This window comes from Pan troglodytes, chromosome 21, assembly GCF_028858775.2.
Source record: "Pan troglodytes isolate AG18354 chromosome 21, NHGRI_mPanTro3-v2.0_pri, whole genome shotgun sequence".
Taxonomy (NCBI): Eukaryota; Metazoa; Chordata; class Mammalia; order Primates; family Hominidae; genus Pan; species Pan troglodytes.
The window spans coordinates 39,819,120-39,837,787 of record NC_072419.2 but is presented as its reverse complement, the minus strand read 5'-3'; the positions used below and the strand labels follow the sequence as shown (position 1 = coordinate 39,837,787).

Genomic DNA, 18,668 nt, shown 5'->3' with positions numbered 1-18,668 from the left:
TGTGGTTATGTTCACTTCAAGCATACATGTTCCATTAATTATTGGTAGCATTAAGTAGGCTGAGTGCGGTGGCTCACACCTGTAATCACAGCACTCTGAGAGGCTGAGGTGGGGAGATCACTTGAGGTCAGGGGTTTGAGACCAGCCTGGCCAACATGGCAAAACCCTGTCTCTACTAAAAATACAAAAATTAGCCAGGCACGGTGGCGTACACCTGTAATCCCAGCTACTCCGAAGACTGAGGCAGGAGAATTGCTTGAACCTGGGAAGCAGAAGTTGCAGTGAACTGAGATCATACCACTGCACTCCATCCTGGGTGACAGAGCGAGACTCCTGTTTCAAAAAAAAGTAATAAAGAGTTAGGGACATTACACACTATAAGATTCTTACATGGTCAAGATGTTTCCATTCATCAGCCCATTCCCTTTCTGTCAAACGATGATCTACCAACTCATCTTGATAGCCTCCATTTAGACCTATTAGAAATTACAGATTAAATTCAAAGATAGCAGGAAAAACACAATAGAAGCAAATTCTACCAAGTAAATACACACATATTCATAATAACTTTGATCACACTACTAAGGCAATGATTCACAATGGGGTGGGGGACCCACAAAATGACAATATAACCAACAAAGGATCACGATTCACATTATATAAAAAACTCCAACAAATCAATTGTAAAACACGAAATAGCCCTAAAGAAAAAGAGGTAAAAGAAATAAACAGGTATGTCATACATAGCATTTCACATCTAACATACTGGAAAAAATTAAAATGTCAGATAATACTAAGTGTTGGCAAGGATGTGGTGCAATGCGAATAATTAACCACCAAAACTAGCGTGTGTACTGGTATAACCACTTGGAAACAGCTTAATATTATCAGTAACTTAAAAAAATTTTTTTGGTGGGGGGATAGTTTTGATATATACTGAAACTTCCAGGAATGGAACAACTGTGTGAATTAAGGGTATACCAATAAGAATTGTCTACTATTTTAAACCTAAGTCACATACAGTAACAGTGCTTAGTCTTTGAGTCATTAACACAACACCCCTGTTACTAGTCTGAATTTATAGTCATAATATTCACAGTGACTATGTATTAGTGTGATAATCTGTTTATTTCAGTATATATTGAGTTCCTCATGATTTGTAAAATCTGTCAAAAAATGTAGTAATAAAAGCCAGGTGTGGTGGGGCGGGCCTATAGTCCCAGCCACTCAGGAGGCTGACACAGGTAGATCACTTGAGCCCAGGGGTCCAGCTTGGGCAATATAGTGAGACCCCATACCTAGTTTTTAGCATACTTCTTTCTCAAGTCAAACTGGCAAAAAAGGTCCAGAAGAAACCATTAGCAAGCCAGTTTTTTCCCCCACTGTGCTATTTCCAATCAAAGCAAGGCAGTTTTTTTTTTTCTCCCTTGACGGAGTCTCACTCTGTTGCCAGGATGGAGTGCAGCGGTGTGATCTCGGCTCACTGAAACCCCCACCTCCCAGGTTCACGCCCTACTCCTGCCTCAGCCTCCCAAGTAGCTGGGACTACAGGTGCCTGTAACCACGCCCAGCTAATTTTTTGTATTTTTAGTAGAGACGGGGTTTTACCATGTTAGCCAGGATGGTCTCGATCTCCTGACCTCACGATTCGCCCACCTAGGCCTCCCAAAGTGCTGGGATTACAGGCATGAACCACCACGCCAGACCCCCCGCAAGCAGTTTTTAATAGATAAAAGAGAGGCATAGGAGTAACAGGGGTTGAACACTAGGATAGGTATCATAACATATTGCCAGTACATCTAAACCTTGGGCATAAGACAATTGGGGTCTGAATTTTGTCTCTGCCAATTATTAGCTATGTGATTTTGGCCATAGCTCCTTCGTCTGTAAAAAGGGGATAACAATTGTCTGGGACTCCTGTGAGGATAAAATAAGACAATGTACTTACAACACAATCTAAGTGGTAGCTATGACTCAGTAAATGTTGGCTCTGAGAACATCATGGCTGCTACAGCCTTCCCTATTCAGCTACTATCCCACTACGTGATGCCAGGGGCCCCACTGTGGCCAAGCGTCTGAAAGATGCTAGTGAGCCTAAGTAAGAGGAAGTGAGGGCAAATGTATTGCAATTTTTTACTCAACAAGGTATACATGGAAATTTAGGGAAACCCTGGAAGCTGATAGCCCTTTGGTTCTCTGCTCAGCAGTTTTACTCCAAAAAACCTTATGCTGAAAACGTGTAAGAGTACATGACAAACCGCTCTGTCCAAAACTAGAAGAGGTTTGTTAAGGTTTCTTTTCTGTTTCTTCCTAAATTTAAAGGTTTCTGAGCACCTATATACCAGGCATTCCAAATGGAACAACAACCTAGCACAGGGGGTGGCGTTACAATCATTTAGAAATTACTCTTCTGAGGCTCAGAGAGCCCAAGCAACTTGCCTGAGATCACACAGCTAGTTAGGATGCAGAGCCAACATTTCGATATGCCTCACCTCCTGACCTAAATGTCCATGCACTTTCTCCTCCAAGGTGAAATCTTGCATCTTTCCTGCTTAATTTTAAAAACGTTTTTTATTGTGTTGAGGCAGGGTCTCACTATGTTGCCCAGGAGGGGAGTGCAGTGGCACCATCATGGCTCATTGCAGTCTTGACCTCTTGGGCTCAAGCAGTCCTCCTGCCTCATTTTTTTTTGTTTGTTTTTTGTTTGTTTTTGTTTTTTTTGGAGACGGAGTCTTGCTCTGTTGCCCAGGCTGGAGTGCTGGGGCGTGATCTCGGCTCACTGCAAGCTCCGCCTTCTGGGTTCACGCCATTCTCCTGCCTCAGCCTCCTGAGTAGCTGGGACTACAGGCGCCCACCACCACGCCCAGCTAAGTTTTTGTATTTTTAGTAGAGACAGGGTTTCACTGTATTAGCCAGATTGGTCTCGATCTCCTGACCTCGTGATCCACCCACCTCAGCCTCCCAAAGTGCTGGGATTACAGGCGTGAGCCACCACGCCCAGCCCCTCCTGCCTCATTTTTAATTTTTGTTGTTGTTGTTGTAGAGATGAGGTCTCCCTATGTTGCCCATGCTGGTATCAAACTTCTGGCCTCAAGTGATCCTCCTGCCTTGGCCTTCCAAAGTGCTGGGATTATAGGCATGAGTCACTGAGCTTGGCCTAATTTTAAAAACTTTTATTCTGGAATAAACTCAGATTTATAGAAGAGCTGCAAAAGGAGCACAAAGAATTCTCACATATCTTCAAACAGAGTTCTCAAATGTTAACATTTTACCTCCTTTGCTTTTTCATTCTCTTCTTCTGAACCATTTAAGAATAGGCGATACCCCTTTATTCTTTTTTAGACAGGTCTCACTCTGTCACCCAGGCTGAATGCAGTGGCAAGATCATGGCTCAATGTAGTTTTGACTTCCTGGACTCAAGTGATCCTCCCTCCTCAGCCTCCCTAGTAGCTGGGACCACAGGCGCATGCCACCAAGCCTGGCTAGTTTTTAAAATTTTTTGTAGAGATGGGATCTCACTATGTTGCCCAGACTGGCTTCAAGTGATCCTTCCACCTCAGCCTCTCTAAGAGCTGGGATTACAGACACCAGTCACCACACCTAGCTGTACTTCTATCATATCATAGCAACAAGGTATCAAATGAGATTGATATCAAATAAGATCAACTATGATTCTAATAGTCTATGTATAATATTGTTTTATCCAATCAGTGGGAAAAAGCAATCATGATATTATTTGACTTTATCATTGAGTTGGAAAGAAATCCAAGAATCCAGTCTGAATTTACCATGCTGCTTCGGTTGCTTACCAAGACTGTGGTGTCTATCACGAACTTCTCGATGCTCTAGCATCTTGTTGGGTTCCCGATACAGGTGAGAAGTTGCAATATCCTCTAAGGTGTAATGCTGAAGAGGTGGAGGGGTAGGATGGAATTGGCCCCCAGGATTCATGAGGGGCACAGTGAGAGCAGGACTGTGCCGAGGAGCAGGGCTGATGGTACATACTCTCTTGGCAGGAGGCTCAGGAGCAATTGTGTCTCTATCAAAACTATTCTCTTCTCTCCTGTAGAAGAAGCAGAAGTGCATATTTGATCCTGTCAACAAGTGTTCATGCAGACATTTCCTGAGAACCTACTATGTATTAGGTATTTTGCTACATGCTGGCATAAACAGGAAGCCTCTGAGGAAAGGTGTGACATGAGGCATGAGCTGAATTGTCTTCAAGGGACAGGCACCTCATGTAAATTGCTGACTTATACCAGCATGAAAAAAGAGGTCAAATCCACCCATAACCAGACAGAAACATTAACCCTTATAAAGCAAAGGAGAGACTAAGGAGATGACACCGTTTTTCTGAGTTACGGGTTCAACCATACTTAGGAAAGTATTAAGGTCAAATTTATTACTGTGGAGATGAGTTACTGGAAAGAAACTACATGGGAGGAAAAAGGCTCATATAACAAATCCAACTGTGTCTTTTTTTTTTTTTTTTTTTAAAGCCAGTCAAATTAACAGTGGGTCCAATTATGTAGTGGCAGGGTTTTCAGTCACTCAGATTCAATTGTAATAAATTTTTTTTTTTTTTTTACTTTTAAAAAAATGTCATTAAAGCCTATCCACTATTGTTGATATTGCCTTCTTTGATAACCCATAGAATATTTTGATAGCCACTCATAGGGAGTTTTCTAAAATAAATTCATATTAATTTTAATCTCAGTAAAGGTGAGTCATTGGCAAATATTAATAATTAATTGCTATACTTTTTCAAAACTTCTCAGATCAGAAAAAAATGGGTTTGACATAAAAGGCATTTGGCAGATTGTATTTCTTTTTTTTCTTTTTTCTTTTCTTTTCTTTTTTTTTTTTTTTCCAATTCTTTCTATAAACAGCATCAAGGAAAAGGCAGAACTGTACTCCTGAGGCTTCTGGAACAGTCAACCCACAAATTCTCTAGAGTAGAGTTTCTTACCGGGTGTGCAGGCATCTGAAGAGTTCCCGAAAAATACTCATGTCTGGAAGCTACTCCCATAGATTTTAGATGTATTATGCAGCTAGGTATTGGAATAAAGCAAAAATAACCACAGAAAGTCTGAGACATTGGGCTGGGCATGGTGGCTCACATCTATATAATCCCAGCACTTTGGGAGGTTGAGGCGGGCAGATCTCTTGAGCTCACAAGTTTGAGACCAGCCTGGGCAACATGGTAAAACCTCATCTCTCCAAAAACAAACAAACAAACAAACAAACAAACAAACAAACATTAGCTGGTCATGGTGGCATGTGCCTGTAATCCCAGATACTCAGGAGGCTGAGGTGAGAGGATCGCTTGAGCCCAGGAGATGGAGGCTGCAGGGAGCAAAGATTGTGCCACTGCGCTCCAGTCTGGGCGACAGAGCCAGGCCTTGTCTCAAAAAAAGTTTGAGACATTACAACCACAGCAATCAAATTCTCTTTCTTTTATAAGCAAAGGGGAGGACCAGTGTGGTTCCAGGAAGGCAAGGACAGCAAAGCTCATCTGCTCACCTCTCTGGACTGGGCCTCTTCCCATTTCCGTGCACCTCCATGAGCAACTCTGACGAGTCAGCAGGCGATGCAATGCTTGTGTTGAGCAGAAGGTGTTCGTGCTGAGCCAGGTACTGGGATGGGGTCTGCTTGGCCGCCCGAGCGCAGTGCAGCAGTTCCCGCTGCAGCAGGGGCAGGTTGGCCTTGAAAGGAAGAGGCAGTTTTTCCAGTGTTAGGCCCTACACAAGAGGGCTCAGCACCTCAAAGGGCTTTCACAAAGCAGATGATACAAGATAAAAGCCTTTCTCTCCTTGGCAGTCTGATTTTCAAATGCTTCTTCTGTGAGTCAATGATATCTCTTATACTGCACTTGAATTACTGGTTCAATTGTCTCTTGCCCCAACCAGATGTAAATATGCTTAAGGAAGAGACTGTACCTTATTTACCTTTGCAGCCTAGTATACAGTCAAAGCTCAATAAAGGGTTGTTGAACATAATAATTTCTGAAACATATGCTTCTGAAGACTTTAGTCAGTGAGAGAATTACTACTGCCTATGTGGGAGTCATTCCAAGCCCTGGTTTCTCTCTTCTGGACCCCAACTCATCTCTGATAGCACTACTCAACCTTCCTTCCAGCTCTGTATAAAAGCTGCAACAGAATTCTGGAAACTGTGATTATTCTGAAACATGGGAGTTTGAAAAGGAGCACTGGGAGTGATGTAAAATGTAAAAAGATAATTCATTAAGTAGGTATTTTTCTGTCTCTCATACTTAGAAAACCTGCAATAGGAACGAATCACATTTTAAAACCCTATACATCTTTAAAAGCTCAGAACTTGATCTCTTTCATATACAGAATTTACTTTTCCCATTTTTATAAAAAAAAAAACAAAGTAGAAATTATATTTTTCTCACCAAATTTAAAAGCAATGCAGGCTGGGCTCATAAGCAAAGGCTTAATCCCAAGGGACAGATGAGCAAGTGAAAGGAGAGTTTTAATACATGCAAGTAGCCATCCCTTCACTGAGGGTTAATTTAGCAGGCACCATAATTAGTGACTGTTTTAAAGCAGAAATAAATTGACAAAACCCCAAATGCTAGCCAAAAAGCTGCCATAACAACCTACCTCATGCTGTTTTCCAAAATAACAGAGTTAAGAATAGGGAATTTGACTATATAAAACTCTTTTAAAGTCTGTTCTATAACCTCAATCTTGTTGCAACTGTAAAAACTTAATTGAAAAAAACACCATGTCAGATCTTTACACTGCTGACATGTGTCCCATGATGAATAAAAAACATGCTAATTATTTCCTATTAACACAAATTTCACAAATCTTTCTTGATTCTAGAGTCTTGGGGAAATAATTGTCTACCAGCTCTGACATACATAAAGGAGACCAAGATAGAACCAGCACAGCTGTTTCAGGGCTCAAAAAGGCACCACAGGCTGCTCAGAGCAGCCAAGGCTTCAATGCCATTAGAACCGAGCCATGATACAGGCTGTGCACCTTAGACCGATGCATTTTCCTGTGTATCTGCTGTGCTCCAATAGAAGGTTTTAAAAAACTGGTATTAGAACTTTAGTAAGATAACCCATCTGTATGATGCTGTTACATTTTCTTAGGAAATGAAAATAAGGTAAAAGAAAGTAAAAGGGGCATATTTATTTGGCCAGACAGTAAATATTTTAGGCTTTGTTAAGAGGCAAAATTAGACGCTGGGCGCGGTGGCTCACACGTGTAATCCCAGCACTTTGGGAGGCCAAGGAGGGTGGATCACAAGGTCAGGAGTTTGAGACCAGCCTGGCCAATATGGTCGCTACTATTAATAGTCTCTACTATAAATACAAAAATTAGCCGGGTGTGGTGGCGCGTGCCTGTAGTCCCAGCTACACTGGAGGCCGAGGCAGAAGAATCGCTTGAACTCGGGAGGCAGAGGTTGTAGAGCCGAGATCGCGCCACTGCACTCCAGCCTGGGCAACAGGGCGAGATTTTGTCTCCCAAAAAAAAAAAAAAAAAAAAGGAGGTAAAATTAAAGGTATTATAGAGATACTCATAAAAGAGAGAAAACAAATTTCCATAAATATTGACAAAATTCAAAATACAGTAACAATTGAATACAGTTTTTCTGTTAAATGATTCTAATCAAATCAACACCAGAGAAAACCAAATCCAGGTGCGCAGATAGAATAACTATCTTGTATTCTGTAAAAACGTCAAGATCACAAAGAGCTAAGTAACTGCGCCAGATTAAAGTGGACTAAAGAGACGTGACAACAAAATGCAATGGGTGATCCTGAGTCAGATCCAGAACTATGCTCCCTCCCAAGTTTTTCTTTGTTGTAAAAGACATTAGTGGGACATGTGGTGAAATATGAATAAGGTCTATAGGTAACAGTGTTGTATGAATGTTACTTTCCTGATTTGATACCTGTATTTAAGTATTTAGATGTATAATGTCTGCAGCTTACTTTTCTTTTTTGAGACAGAGTCTTGTTCTGTCACCCAGGCTGGAGTGCAGTGGCACAATCTTGGCTCACTGCAACCTGCACCTCCCAGGTTCAAGCAATTCTCCTGCCTCAGCCTCGTTAGTAGCTGGGACTACAGGCATGTGCTAATTTTTTCTATTTTTAGTAAAGACTGGGTTTCACCACGTTAGTCAGGCTGGTCTCTAACTCCTGACCTCAAGTAATCTGCCTGCCTCGGCCTCCCAACGTGCGTGGATTATAGGCGTGAGCCACCACACCCGGCCTTGCGGCTTACTCTTAAATATTTCTTTTTTTATTCTTTATTTTATTTTATTTTATTTTTGAGAATGTCTCACTCTGTCACCCAGGCTGGGGTGCAGTGGCACAATGTCAGCTCACCGCATCCTCTGCCTCCCAGGTTCAAGTGATTCTCCTGCCTCAGCCTCCCAACTAGCTGGGACTACAAGCGCCTGGCTATTTTTTTTTCTATTTTTTTTGGCAGAGACGGGGGTTTTGCCATGTTGGCCAGTCTGGTCTTGAACTCCTGAGCTCATGCAATCCACCTGCCTTGGCCTCCCAAAGTGCTGGGATTATAGGTGTGAACCACCGTGACTGGCCAAAAGCTGTTTAGAAGATTTTATTCCATGTAAATATAACATATATAATATGGCCTCATTTCATTTATCATGTAAGCATGATAATGCAGAACAATCTCTCCAAAAGTTATGCTCCAGAGAACATTATTGCAGAAGACATCTTTAGAAACTAGACTATCTGGGGTTCGGGGAGACACAAACACTGTCTTCCTACATCCTCTCCTGACCTTAGAGTAAGTCTAAACTGCAAAGACCTTGCCTTTTGTCTGACAGCCTCTCAGACAACACTCTTCACACTCTGACTATACCCAAAGGATTAGTGACCAGTTATTTCTTCTGCGAGGAGCTCAGCCTCCCTTCCACTTTCACACTTCCAGCCCAAGCACCTCCTATTCTCTCCTATGCTAGCTACTTCTATGTGTTAGCAGCAGTGTCTGCACACAGACCACAACTTAAGGCTTTTGCAATTCTCATCTCATTAAACCTGACGTTTATCTGTTAACTGCACTCAGACCTCTCTACCAGCCCAAAATAAAGATCTAAAAACGTGGCAAGCGGCTCTGATTTAAATCACGTAACAGGGATTAGCAGAATTTGAGGAAATATTCAAGATAAATTATATTCAGTAATTATCAAATTACCTTGAGAAATGGAATCACAAAAGGACGAAGGGGAAAGTTTGTGGCTTCTTGGAGCTTACAGTGGAATTCCTCAATTGTCACTGTTGAGTTCTGAAAAGATAAATAATCTTGTTCAACTTCCAAAACTGGACTTCCAAAACTTATAGTGCCAAACTCTTCTTTTTTTTTTTTTAATGTTATTTATTTATTTATTTATTTATTTGAGATGGAGTCTTGCTCTGTTGCCCAGGCCAGAGTGCAGTGGCGCGGTCTCGGCTCACTGTAACCTCCACCTCCTGTGATCTCCTGACGGTGAACTCCTGACTTTGTGATCCACCCGCCTCGGCCTCCTAAAGTGGTGGGATTACAAGGGAGAGCCACCGCGCCCGGTCTTTTTATTTTGTTTTTTTAAATGTTTAGTAGAGATGCAGTCTCGCTATGTTGTCTAGGCTGGTCCTGAACTCCTGAGCTCAAGCTATCTTCCTGCCTCAGCCTCCCAAAGTGTTGGGATTACAGGGGTGAGCCACCGTGCTCAGCTGCTAAAGGCTTTTAAATCATAAGGAAAAGGATAACTGCAGGAACATCATCAGGAACTCAGACGCCTGGCAAAGGTAAACCACACTGGTTTCTTACGACAGAAACCCTCCTTGATTCCCTTCACCACCACCAAATTCTCCCCTTTGCCCAGCAGCCTAGGCTGCAGAATAGGGCACTGCCTTTCTCACTACCCATGAAGAGAGGCATTCAGGTCTCTGATATTGAGGGGTTCATTGCAAGTCACTTCAGGAACAGGCAATCAAGCTTACAATGTTTCCTGTTACAGAGATAATGACTTGGCCTAGGATGTCAACTCTAAGACATTTTGGACTCAGTAACCCAGTGTCACATTTTTTCAAAAGTTCATTTCTTTTTCCAAGTTCTGCCCCCTACCTCCTGGCATAACTTCCCCCAAATCTTCAAACAAACAAACAAACAAACAAACAAACAAACAACCACCAGAAGCAAAAGAAAAAAGAATAGTTGCCTTCTACCTTCAAGTGGCCTGTATGCATTATGCATACCAGAATAACTCCCAACCAGCAAACCCCCATTGGTAAGTTATCACTGTTCTCTAAAAGGTGGACGTCCTCTGTGTTTCCCCAAAAGTCTAGGCCTCAAATTAGGAATGAGACTCAGCAACTCTGCTAAGGGGAATGAACAAATAAAAATATTTTCTTCAAAGTTCACACAATATTTGTATTTCAATTGCCGATAACACTGTATGATAACAAATTAAAACAAACGAACAAAATGAAATATGGGGATTATTCTGAATCCCTGCTTGCTCCCCAGAAAGAGCTATAACATTTCTAGGAATTTACTTTTAGAAACTTTGTAAGTGTTCAAAAACATAGTATGTAACATGCAACTTACCCCCACGCTATCACAATATATTTTCCTAACAAAAAAAAAAAAAAAAAAGGAAAATATATAGATCTACCAACAGAAAGCTACATTAAAATTACAAGAGTCATGTATCAGAATGCTTATGCAGGGAGGGGGTAGAGCAGATTTGTACGCATTAAGGCAGAAAAGGTACCTACAATACTGTTAAGTGAAAAACCAGAAACAGAACATTATATTTTCTAAGAATCCACTTACAAAAATAACACACATGCATATTATATCATATATTTAATGCCTGGGAGAATAATCACAATAACAGTTATTTCTGAGTGTGCAATTATGTTGGATTTTCCAAATATATCATATTTATTATTCGGTAAACATTAAGATATTTTCCTTCAGGGAAAAGGGGTATGTCCAATTTAAACATATTAAAGGAAAATGTTTGAACACTTTCCCACATTTCATACCAAAAAAATTCTTTTAAAGTTAACGGTATATCTGTTTTAAGTATATGACATTTGCACAATACAGCAAAAGAAACCTGTAATTCTGGTAATCAGGAATAAAAACTAAGTGTAAGAGAATGACACTCTTTTATATCTACTGCAAGGGAAACAATCAGGTCTTGAAAAGCAAACACAAATAGATTAAATATATGGAAGGGCTAGATGAATGATTTTAAGTATACTTGTGGGTAGACAAGGGGAAAGGATGGATTGTGTGACACAGGGAAATAGTGAGTTAGGCCAGAGAAATGGACTCAGGTTTACATACATAGTAGATATAGGGCAGTCCTGTATGAGAGGGATAAACACCTTCCTCCTTCAGCTAGTTTATAAAACCTTATTTTATATTAAGAGCATAATTGTTTGTTTCTTCCCCTCAAAGATCTCATAGTCTAGTGGGAAAAGAGGCAACTAAGCTATTCATTACAGTATGATGGAGGTACACATGTACAGAACACTACTGACTCACAGAGAAGACGTATTTGCTTAAAAATTTTTTTTTTTCAGAGATAGGGTCTAGCTCTGTCACTTAGGCTGGAGTGCAGTACCATGATTATAGCTCACTGCAACCTTGAACTCCTGACCTCGTGATCCGCCCACCTTGGCCTCCCAAAGTGGTGGGATTACAGGCGTGAGCCACCGTGCCTGGCCATGCCCAGCTAATTTAAATTTTTTTTTTTGTAGAGGAAGGAGTCATGCTACATTCCCCAGGCTGGTCTTAAGCTCCTGGCCTCAAGTCAGCCTGGGCCTTCCAAATTCTGGGATTATGGGTGTTACCTGGCCAGAGAAGATATATTTGAATCAAACTTAGGGGGACAAGGATTTCTGTACAGCAGTGTTGTCCTTGAGGAAACTGAAATGCAGCTTTGGGAAAGATGTGTCAGAGCAGAGAGAAGAACGTTGAGAGGTAAGATGTTGGGGGAATCTGGTCTCTGGATTTCAAGGGCAACACTTATACTCCAATGTATCCTCTATTCAGCTTTCTCCAATGCTTACATCTTTTTTTTTTTTTTTGAGACACAGTCTTGTTTTGTCACCCATGCTGGAGTGCAGTGGTGTGATCTCAGCTCACTGCAACCTCAGCCTCCCAGGTTCAAGTGATTCTTGTGCCTCAGCCTTCCAAGTAGCTGGGATTACAGGTGTGCACTGGCACTCCTGGCTAATTTTTGTATTTTTAGTACAGATGGGATTTTGCCATGTTGACCAGGCTGATTTCCAACTCTTGACCTCAAGTGATCCTTCCAACTTGGCTTCCCAAAGGGTTACAATCTCAAAACTAGGAAACTAACATTGGTACAACATACTTATAGTTCTATACCATTTTGCCATATGTGTATTTTCATGTAACCACCACTGACCAAAATACAGAAATACAGAAACCTTGTCTATCTTTATCCTCCTGGTTTATAATAAAAATTGGCAATTATTTCCTCTACATATAGTGACAACCATATCAGGCAAAGTAATTTTTGCTGCCAACAAGAAACATAATTTAGAAAACTCAGGAGAGGGAAAGTTAGTTAGCTAGTTACCTATGTATATATATATGTATGTGTATGTATGTATGTATCTATATCTATATCTATCTACAGAGTATTGCTCTGTCATCTATCTATCTATCTATCTATCTATCTATCTATCTATCTATCTATCTCTATCTATCTACAGAGTATTGCTTTGTCACCCAGGCAGGAGTGCAGTGGTGTGATCATGGCTCATGGCAGCCTCGAACTCCTGGGCTTAAGTGATCCTCCTGCCTCAACTTCCTGAGTATCTGGGACTATAGGCATACTCCACTGTGCCAGCTAAGGAAAGTTTATTTACTTACCTATATTTTTACTCTTAAACTCAACATTTTCTGCATAACCTGGTGTGGGATATATCAGAAAAACACAAAACCTAGGGAACTCACTGCTTATGTAGTCCCTTGGGTCCCATGAGTGAATCTGCTGTCTTCTCTCTACCTTTAAGAGTCTCTCTCTCTTTTTTTTTTAAAGTGATGGCGTCTTGCTCTGTCCCCCAGGCTCACAATCCACCTGCCTCAGCTGGGACTACATAGGTGGGACTACAGACACACTCCACCACACCTGGTGAAGACTCTAATTATTTTTGTTTTATAGGTAAAGTCCACGGCTTTTTGCTATTTATTGGGGGGAATAGGGAAAAGTCTGTCTTTCTACCTTGTCTCTGAACCAGAATGAGACTTGATTTTTAACGACAACAGATAAATTGTACTTTCCTCAGGGTTTTACAGACCTTTCAGTTAGCTTCAATGGGGGAGGGGGTACTTAATGTTGAACTGATTATCTTGGTGTATATTGTTAATGTTTATTATTTTCTTAGGATGAATGGTACCAGAAACATTGCCAAACTATCCTCCAGAAAGTACATTCTCCATATAATAATAAGTAAGTGAAGCACAAAACATTTACCATTACCTTGAAGTGCAAAATGCCCATGCTTGCTTTCTGGTATAGTTAGGGACTCTCAGTACCTTACTTCTTATACACCATGGACACAGAATGCAGATGGATAACTCCAGCTACTAAATTATGTGGCCTTTATTTTTAGAGATGGGGGTCTGTCTATGTTACCCAGGCTGGCCTCAAACTCCTGGGCCGAAGTGATCCTCCTGCCTCAGTCTCCTGAGTAGCTGTGACTACAGGTACACACCACACATATGAAACCACAATTCCACTGTTGCATGCAGTGCTTCCACACGTGTAAAAGAATGTTCATAGGAACATTATTTGTAATGGTTCTGTACAAAAAAGAGTTAACATAGTAGGCCTAAAACTGCTAGCCTTAGAAAGGCCTGCTTGTAAGGTTGGGCCACTGGCTGGCATCTAGGACCCTGGATGGCAAACAGTTTCCTACATTGATATAAAACTTTTCTTAACTGAAGAGGTGGCAGCAACCCACGTGTCCATTGGGGGATTAACAGATCAATAAAATGTGATATAGACATAAAATGAAATATTAGCCTTAAAAAGTAGGAAAGTCTGACATATGCTATAACATGCATAAACCCTAAGGACATTAAGCTAAGTGAAATAGGCTAGTCACAAAAAGACAAATAATGTATGATTCTACTTGTATGAGGTACCTAGAGTAGTTAAATCCATAGGGACAGAAAGTAGAATGGTAATTGCCAGGGTCTAGGGAGAGGGGGGAATGGGGTATTATTGTTTAATTGGTGCAGTTTTGCAAGATGAAAAGAGTTTTGGAGATGGATGGTGATGATGGTTGTATGATAATATGAATATACTTATTGTCACTAAACTGTAAACCTAAAAATAGTTAATATAGTAAATTTCATCACAATTCAAAAAAAGCAATTGTATAAATTCCTTAACCCTGTGGTGCTCATAGGCTGTAAATACACAATGGCAAACAGGGACACATGGTGAACAGGACAAACAATATGAATGTACTTAAGACCACTGAACTGTCTACTTAAAAGAGGTTAAAATGGTACATTCTATAATGTATATTTTACTATGGAAAAAAAAGGTAACCCAAATGTGGCCATTTAAAAGAAATAATTGGACACACCTACATATACTTTTCATAACTAAAAAAAGATTCAAATTTTTTACAAATGAATTTTTTTTTTTTTTTGAGACGGAGTCTTGCTCTGTTGCCCAGGCTGGAGTGCAGTGGCACGATCTTGGCTCACTGCAAGCTCCACCTCCTGGGTTCATTCTCCTGCCTCAGCCTCCCTCCCGAGTAGCTGGGACTACAGGTGCCCGACACCACGCCCGGCTAATTTTTTGTATTTTTAGTAGAGATGGGGTTTCACTGTGTGAGCCAGGATGCTCTCGATCTCCTGACCTCATGATCCGCCCGCCGCAAATGAATTTTTGACATTTTTACTTTTAGTCTTGAAATTATTTTTAAGAATAGATAATACTTAATTTGCTGCTGGAATCAACATAACATTTTGATGTCTGCTTTGTTTCCAATTATGTTCAAGCTCATTTTGACATTTAACTCCAATAACCTTACTCTGGATCCAGTAAGATTTTTCTGTAGTAGTCTAAAATTTGAGGAATAAACAGGTTTAAAATAAAAAAGAACTAAACTTCTCCCTAACCGATAAGGGTGGCCGTGTGTAGAGTGGTTCTGCGAACAGTATGGTTCATGCTAAACACGGGTTTTCCTTCTAAGAGGGTAAAATTTGGCAGGTGCTAGGCAAAGACTGACTATGTGACCAGGCCCCAACAAAAACCTTGGCATTGAGTCTGTAATAGGCTTCCCTTGACAGAAACACTGCATATATGTTGCTGTTATTTTTGTTGCTAAGGAAAGGGAGCTCTGTGTTACCATTCAGGAGAGGCAGAGAGCATAAGGAAACCTGCAGATGGCTTCCTCCAGACTGTGTCTCTCTCACTATGTCTCCTTACTATGCCTCTGTAATAGATCTTAGCTGTGAGCACAACTGTAAGTCAAGTCCTGTGACTCCTTCTGGCAAATCTCCAAACATGGGGGAGATGCTGGAGACCCCAAAACTGCCCCAAATTACAAATGACTTAAATGTCAGATAACCCAAAGGTATAAATTGTGGTATATTCCTACAATATGACACTATATAGCAATGAAAATAACCTACAGTCATACGTAACAAGGACTAAACCTCACAAATGATGAAAAAGTCATATATTGAATTTTGCCTTGTATGAAAGTTGTTCCTTTCATAATAGACTGAGAAATTTTTTAAATTTATGTTTTGAGATAGGGTCTCACTCTGTCACCTAGGCTGGAAGTGCAGTGCTGCAAACATAGCTTTCCTGGGCCCAAGGAATCCTCCCACCTCAGCCTACTGAGTATCTAGGACCACAGGCATGTGCCATCACACTCAGCTAACTTTTAAAAAATCGTTTTGTAGAGACAGTCTCACTACGTACCCAGGCTGGTCTTGAACTCCTGCATCCAAGCAATCCTCCCACCTTGGCTTCCCAAATTACAGGCGTGAGCCACCACACCCGGCCTTAGACTGAGAAATTTTTTAAGGCAATAATTCTTAAACTGTTTGGTCTCAGAATTCCTCTAATTTATATGGATTACATTTATTGACATTACTATATCAGAAATTAAAGCTGAGAATTTAATTAAAATAAAAAATAACTATATTGGTTCAGACTGAGGTGTGATTTTTAAAATCTGTATTTTCCAAAATAAATGCAGTAAGAAGAGCAGCACTGTTTTATCATTTTGCAAGTCTCTTTAATATCTAGCATAATAGAAAGTCTCTTTAATATCTAGCATACTAGAAGCCAGTTGTATTCTCTCTACTTTTGCATTTAGTCTACTGCTACATTATGAAAATAGTTTTCACCTTCTGGATCTCCAGAAAGGATCCTGGAGAATCTTCAGGGTCCCTAGATTTACACTCGGAGAGCTGCAGCTTCAAGGATTAGTGCTGTGATTCATCTTTTTATCCCATATAAAGGGGTTAACATACACAAAGGAGCACAGAATGCTTTTATTGGAGGTAAATTCAATTAGAAACATTGGGAACTGGCAGTACTTCCCTTATAAACACTGAGAATAAAACCCCACCCAGTTGTCGAAGTCAGAAAATCACTCCTTTATGCCACAGGTTCACCACGTGCAGTATAGAAAGAAAGAAAAATTATGTGTACCTTGCAAATTCTTCAGCAAGTTTATATGCACGAGGAGCTGAACAATGCAATCCCTTTGATACTATTTATTTTGATAGTATTTATTTAGGCCATGTAACTTGTAATTTTAGAAATCATTGTTTTGAAAATTAAACTTGCTACCTCTCTACTCTCCTTGGTTTGGAAACAATGCACTAAGCACTGAATATATTAAACTACAAAACCTTGCATTAACTTGGTTGGACACCAGTGGGCCTGTTGAGAGCAGTTTTAAGAAAAATCCAAAGTTGCTTATTGGAATTAAATCACCACCGTAAATAACAAGTAAACATTATCGATTGTTTCTTTGATAAGCACTGACATAAAATCTACAATTAAACATCATGCTTATAATCCCAGCACTTTGGGAAGCCGAGACAGGCAGACTGCTTGAGGCTAGGAGTTTGAAAGCAGCCTGAACAAGATAGAGAGATCCCATCTCTACCAAAATAAAAAAATTAGCTGGGAATGGCGGCATGCACATGTAGTCCCAACTACTCAGGAGGATGCGGCAAGAGAACTGCTTAAACCTGGAAGGTCAAGGCTGAAGTGAGCTGTGTTCACACCATCGTACTCCAGGCTGGGTGACACAGTAAGACCCTCCAAAAAAAGAAAGAAGAAAAGAAAAGAAAAGAAACCTACATTTAAACAGTTTTACACAAGTTATTCAATAACTAGTCTAGTCTGTAGCATTTGCCATATGACCATGGGTTTGAAAATGAGCAGAAATATCTAGAACTTTGCTTGCTTTGGACCTGAGCCACATACTCAGGCAGCTGAGAACAACAGTGAGGCTGTACTTACCACCAGTGCAAGAACAAGAGTCCGCACCTTCTCCCCAATCTCAGGGGAGATGTCATTGCCAAACTGTTGCAGAGTGGTAAGAAAGCGTTTCAACTTGCTGAGTTGTCGAGCACCACAAGTGGCTGGCAATTGCTGATTTGTGAGTGCAGATGATGTGGAGGAGGCAGGACCATTGCTGAATCTCTGTGGCGGTGATGGGGCACCATTCAGGGTAGGAGGAGAATGGTTGATGCCATTGCTTACTAAAAGAAAGCCAAAATGAAACACTCAGGTTACGTGCAAAACAAGGGAACCTTTGTTCATTTTTTGTATTTTCGTTTGTTCATTTGAATTTTGTAAAGCACATGTTATAAAGGTATGCAAAACTGGTTCTGTCCTCAATGAGACTGCTGTCAGATAAAAATGGTAACAGAGTAACACTGGAGTGTTAAAAAGAAAGCAGAGTGCTCCCAGAGCAATAAGAAGGGAAATCTAACTCTACAGGTGCCATGGGCAGGGGTGGGTAGTTTTAAGAAAGACTTCCTGCAACAGGTAGTGCTTGAGATGGGTCTGGGCCAATAGATCTTTCCAGTGATGGGATACTCATGCCCATCTTTTACATCGCATCTCCTTCCCAATTTCAAGGTCCCCAAAACACTAGGCAGTCAATCAGAAGGTAGCATGTGAGCAAGACACCAGAAAAAAGAGTTATGATAATATGAGGGATATTTTTTAGGCCTACTGATTTAATGACTTATTCCTACAATAAGGTACCCATCTCTTTGGCCATCCAGAATACTCATGTCCATTAGAGCCAGTTACTCTCTGCCTTAACAGTGCTAAATTAATACTGCCAAACCCTTGGTCATTCAATAAAGCATCTTCCTGATTCCATGCAGGACACTCCCATCCTACATTTTTGCTCAAATTATAATACATGTGATTAATTACAGTTTTCCTATTTAGTTCTTAATAGTCATTTCTTGAAAATTTTAATTTCGAAAACAACCCTAGAGCTATGGTTTTGCTTGTTTGTTTTTTTGAGGCAGGGTCTCATTCTGTCATCCAAGCTGGAGTGCAGCAGCACCATCTTGGCTCATTGCAGCCTTGACCTCCTGGTGCAGCCTCGACCTCCTGGA

At 40.7% G+C, this 18,668-nt stretch overlaps 1 protein-coding gene across 20 annotated transcripts in view; it reads right to left on the bottom strand.

Annotated features, from left to right (window-relative positions):
* CBFA2T2 (CBFA2/RUNX1 partner transcriptional co-repressor 2) overlaps positions 1-18,668 on the bottom strand; it is a 156,655-nt gene that overhangs the window by 21,236 nt on the left and 116,751 nt on the right. For 17 of the 20 annotated variants that reach the window (XM_001158443.7, XM_063802825.1, XM_063802826.1 and 14 more), the window contains 5 exons: positions 17,551-17,792; positions 9,210-9,299; positions 5,524-5,705; positions 3,810-4,063; positions 391-476 (listed from right to left, as the gene is read on the bottom strand). In XM_001158443.7, coding sequence (XP_001158443.2) covers positions 391-476; positions 3,810-4,063; positions 5,524-5,705; positions 9,210-9,299; positions 17,551-17,792 — 854 coding nt within the window. The remainder of the gene's footprint in view (positions 1-390; positions 477-3,809; positions 4,064-5,523; positions 5,706-9,209; positions 9,300-17,550; positions 17,793-18,668) is intronic. The other 3 variants (XM_063802834.1, XM_063802832.1, XM_063802833.1) reach the window with 1 other exon arrangement.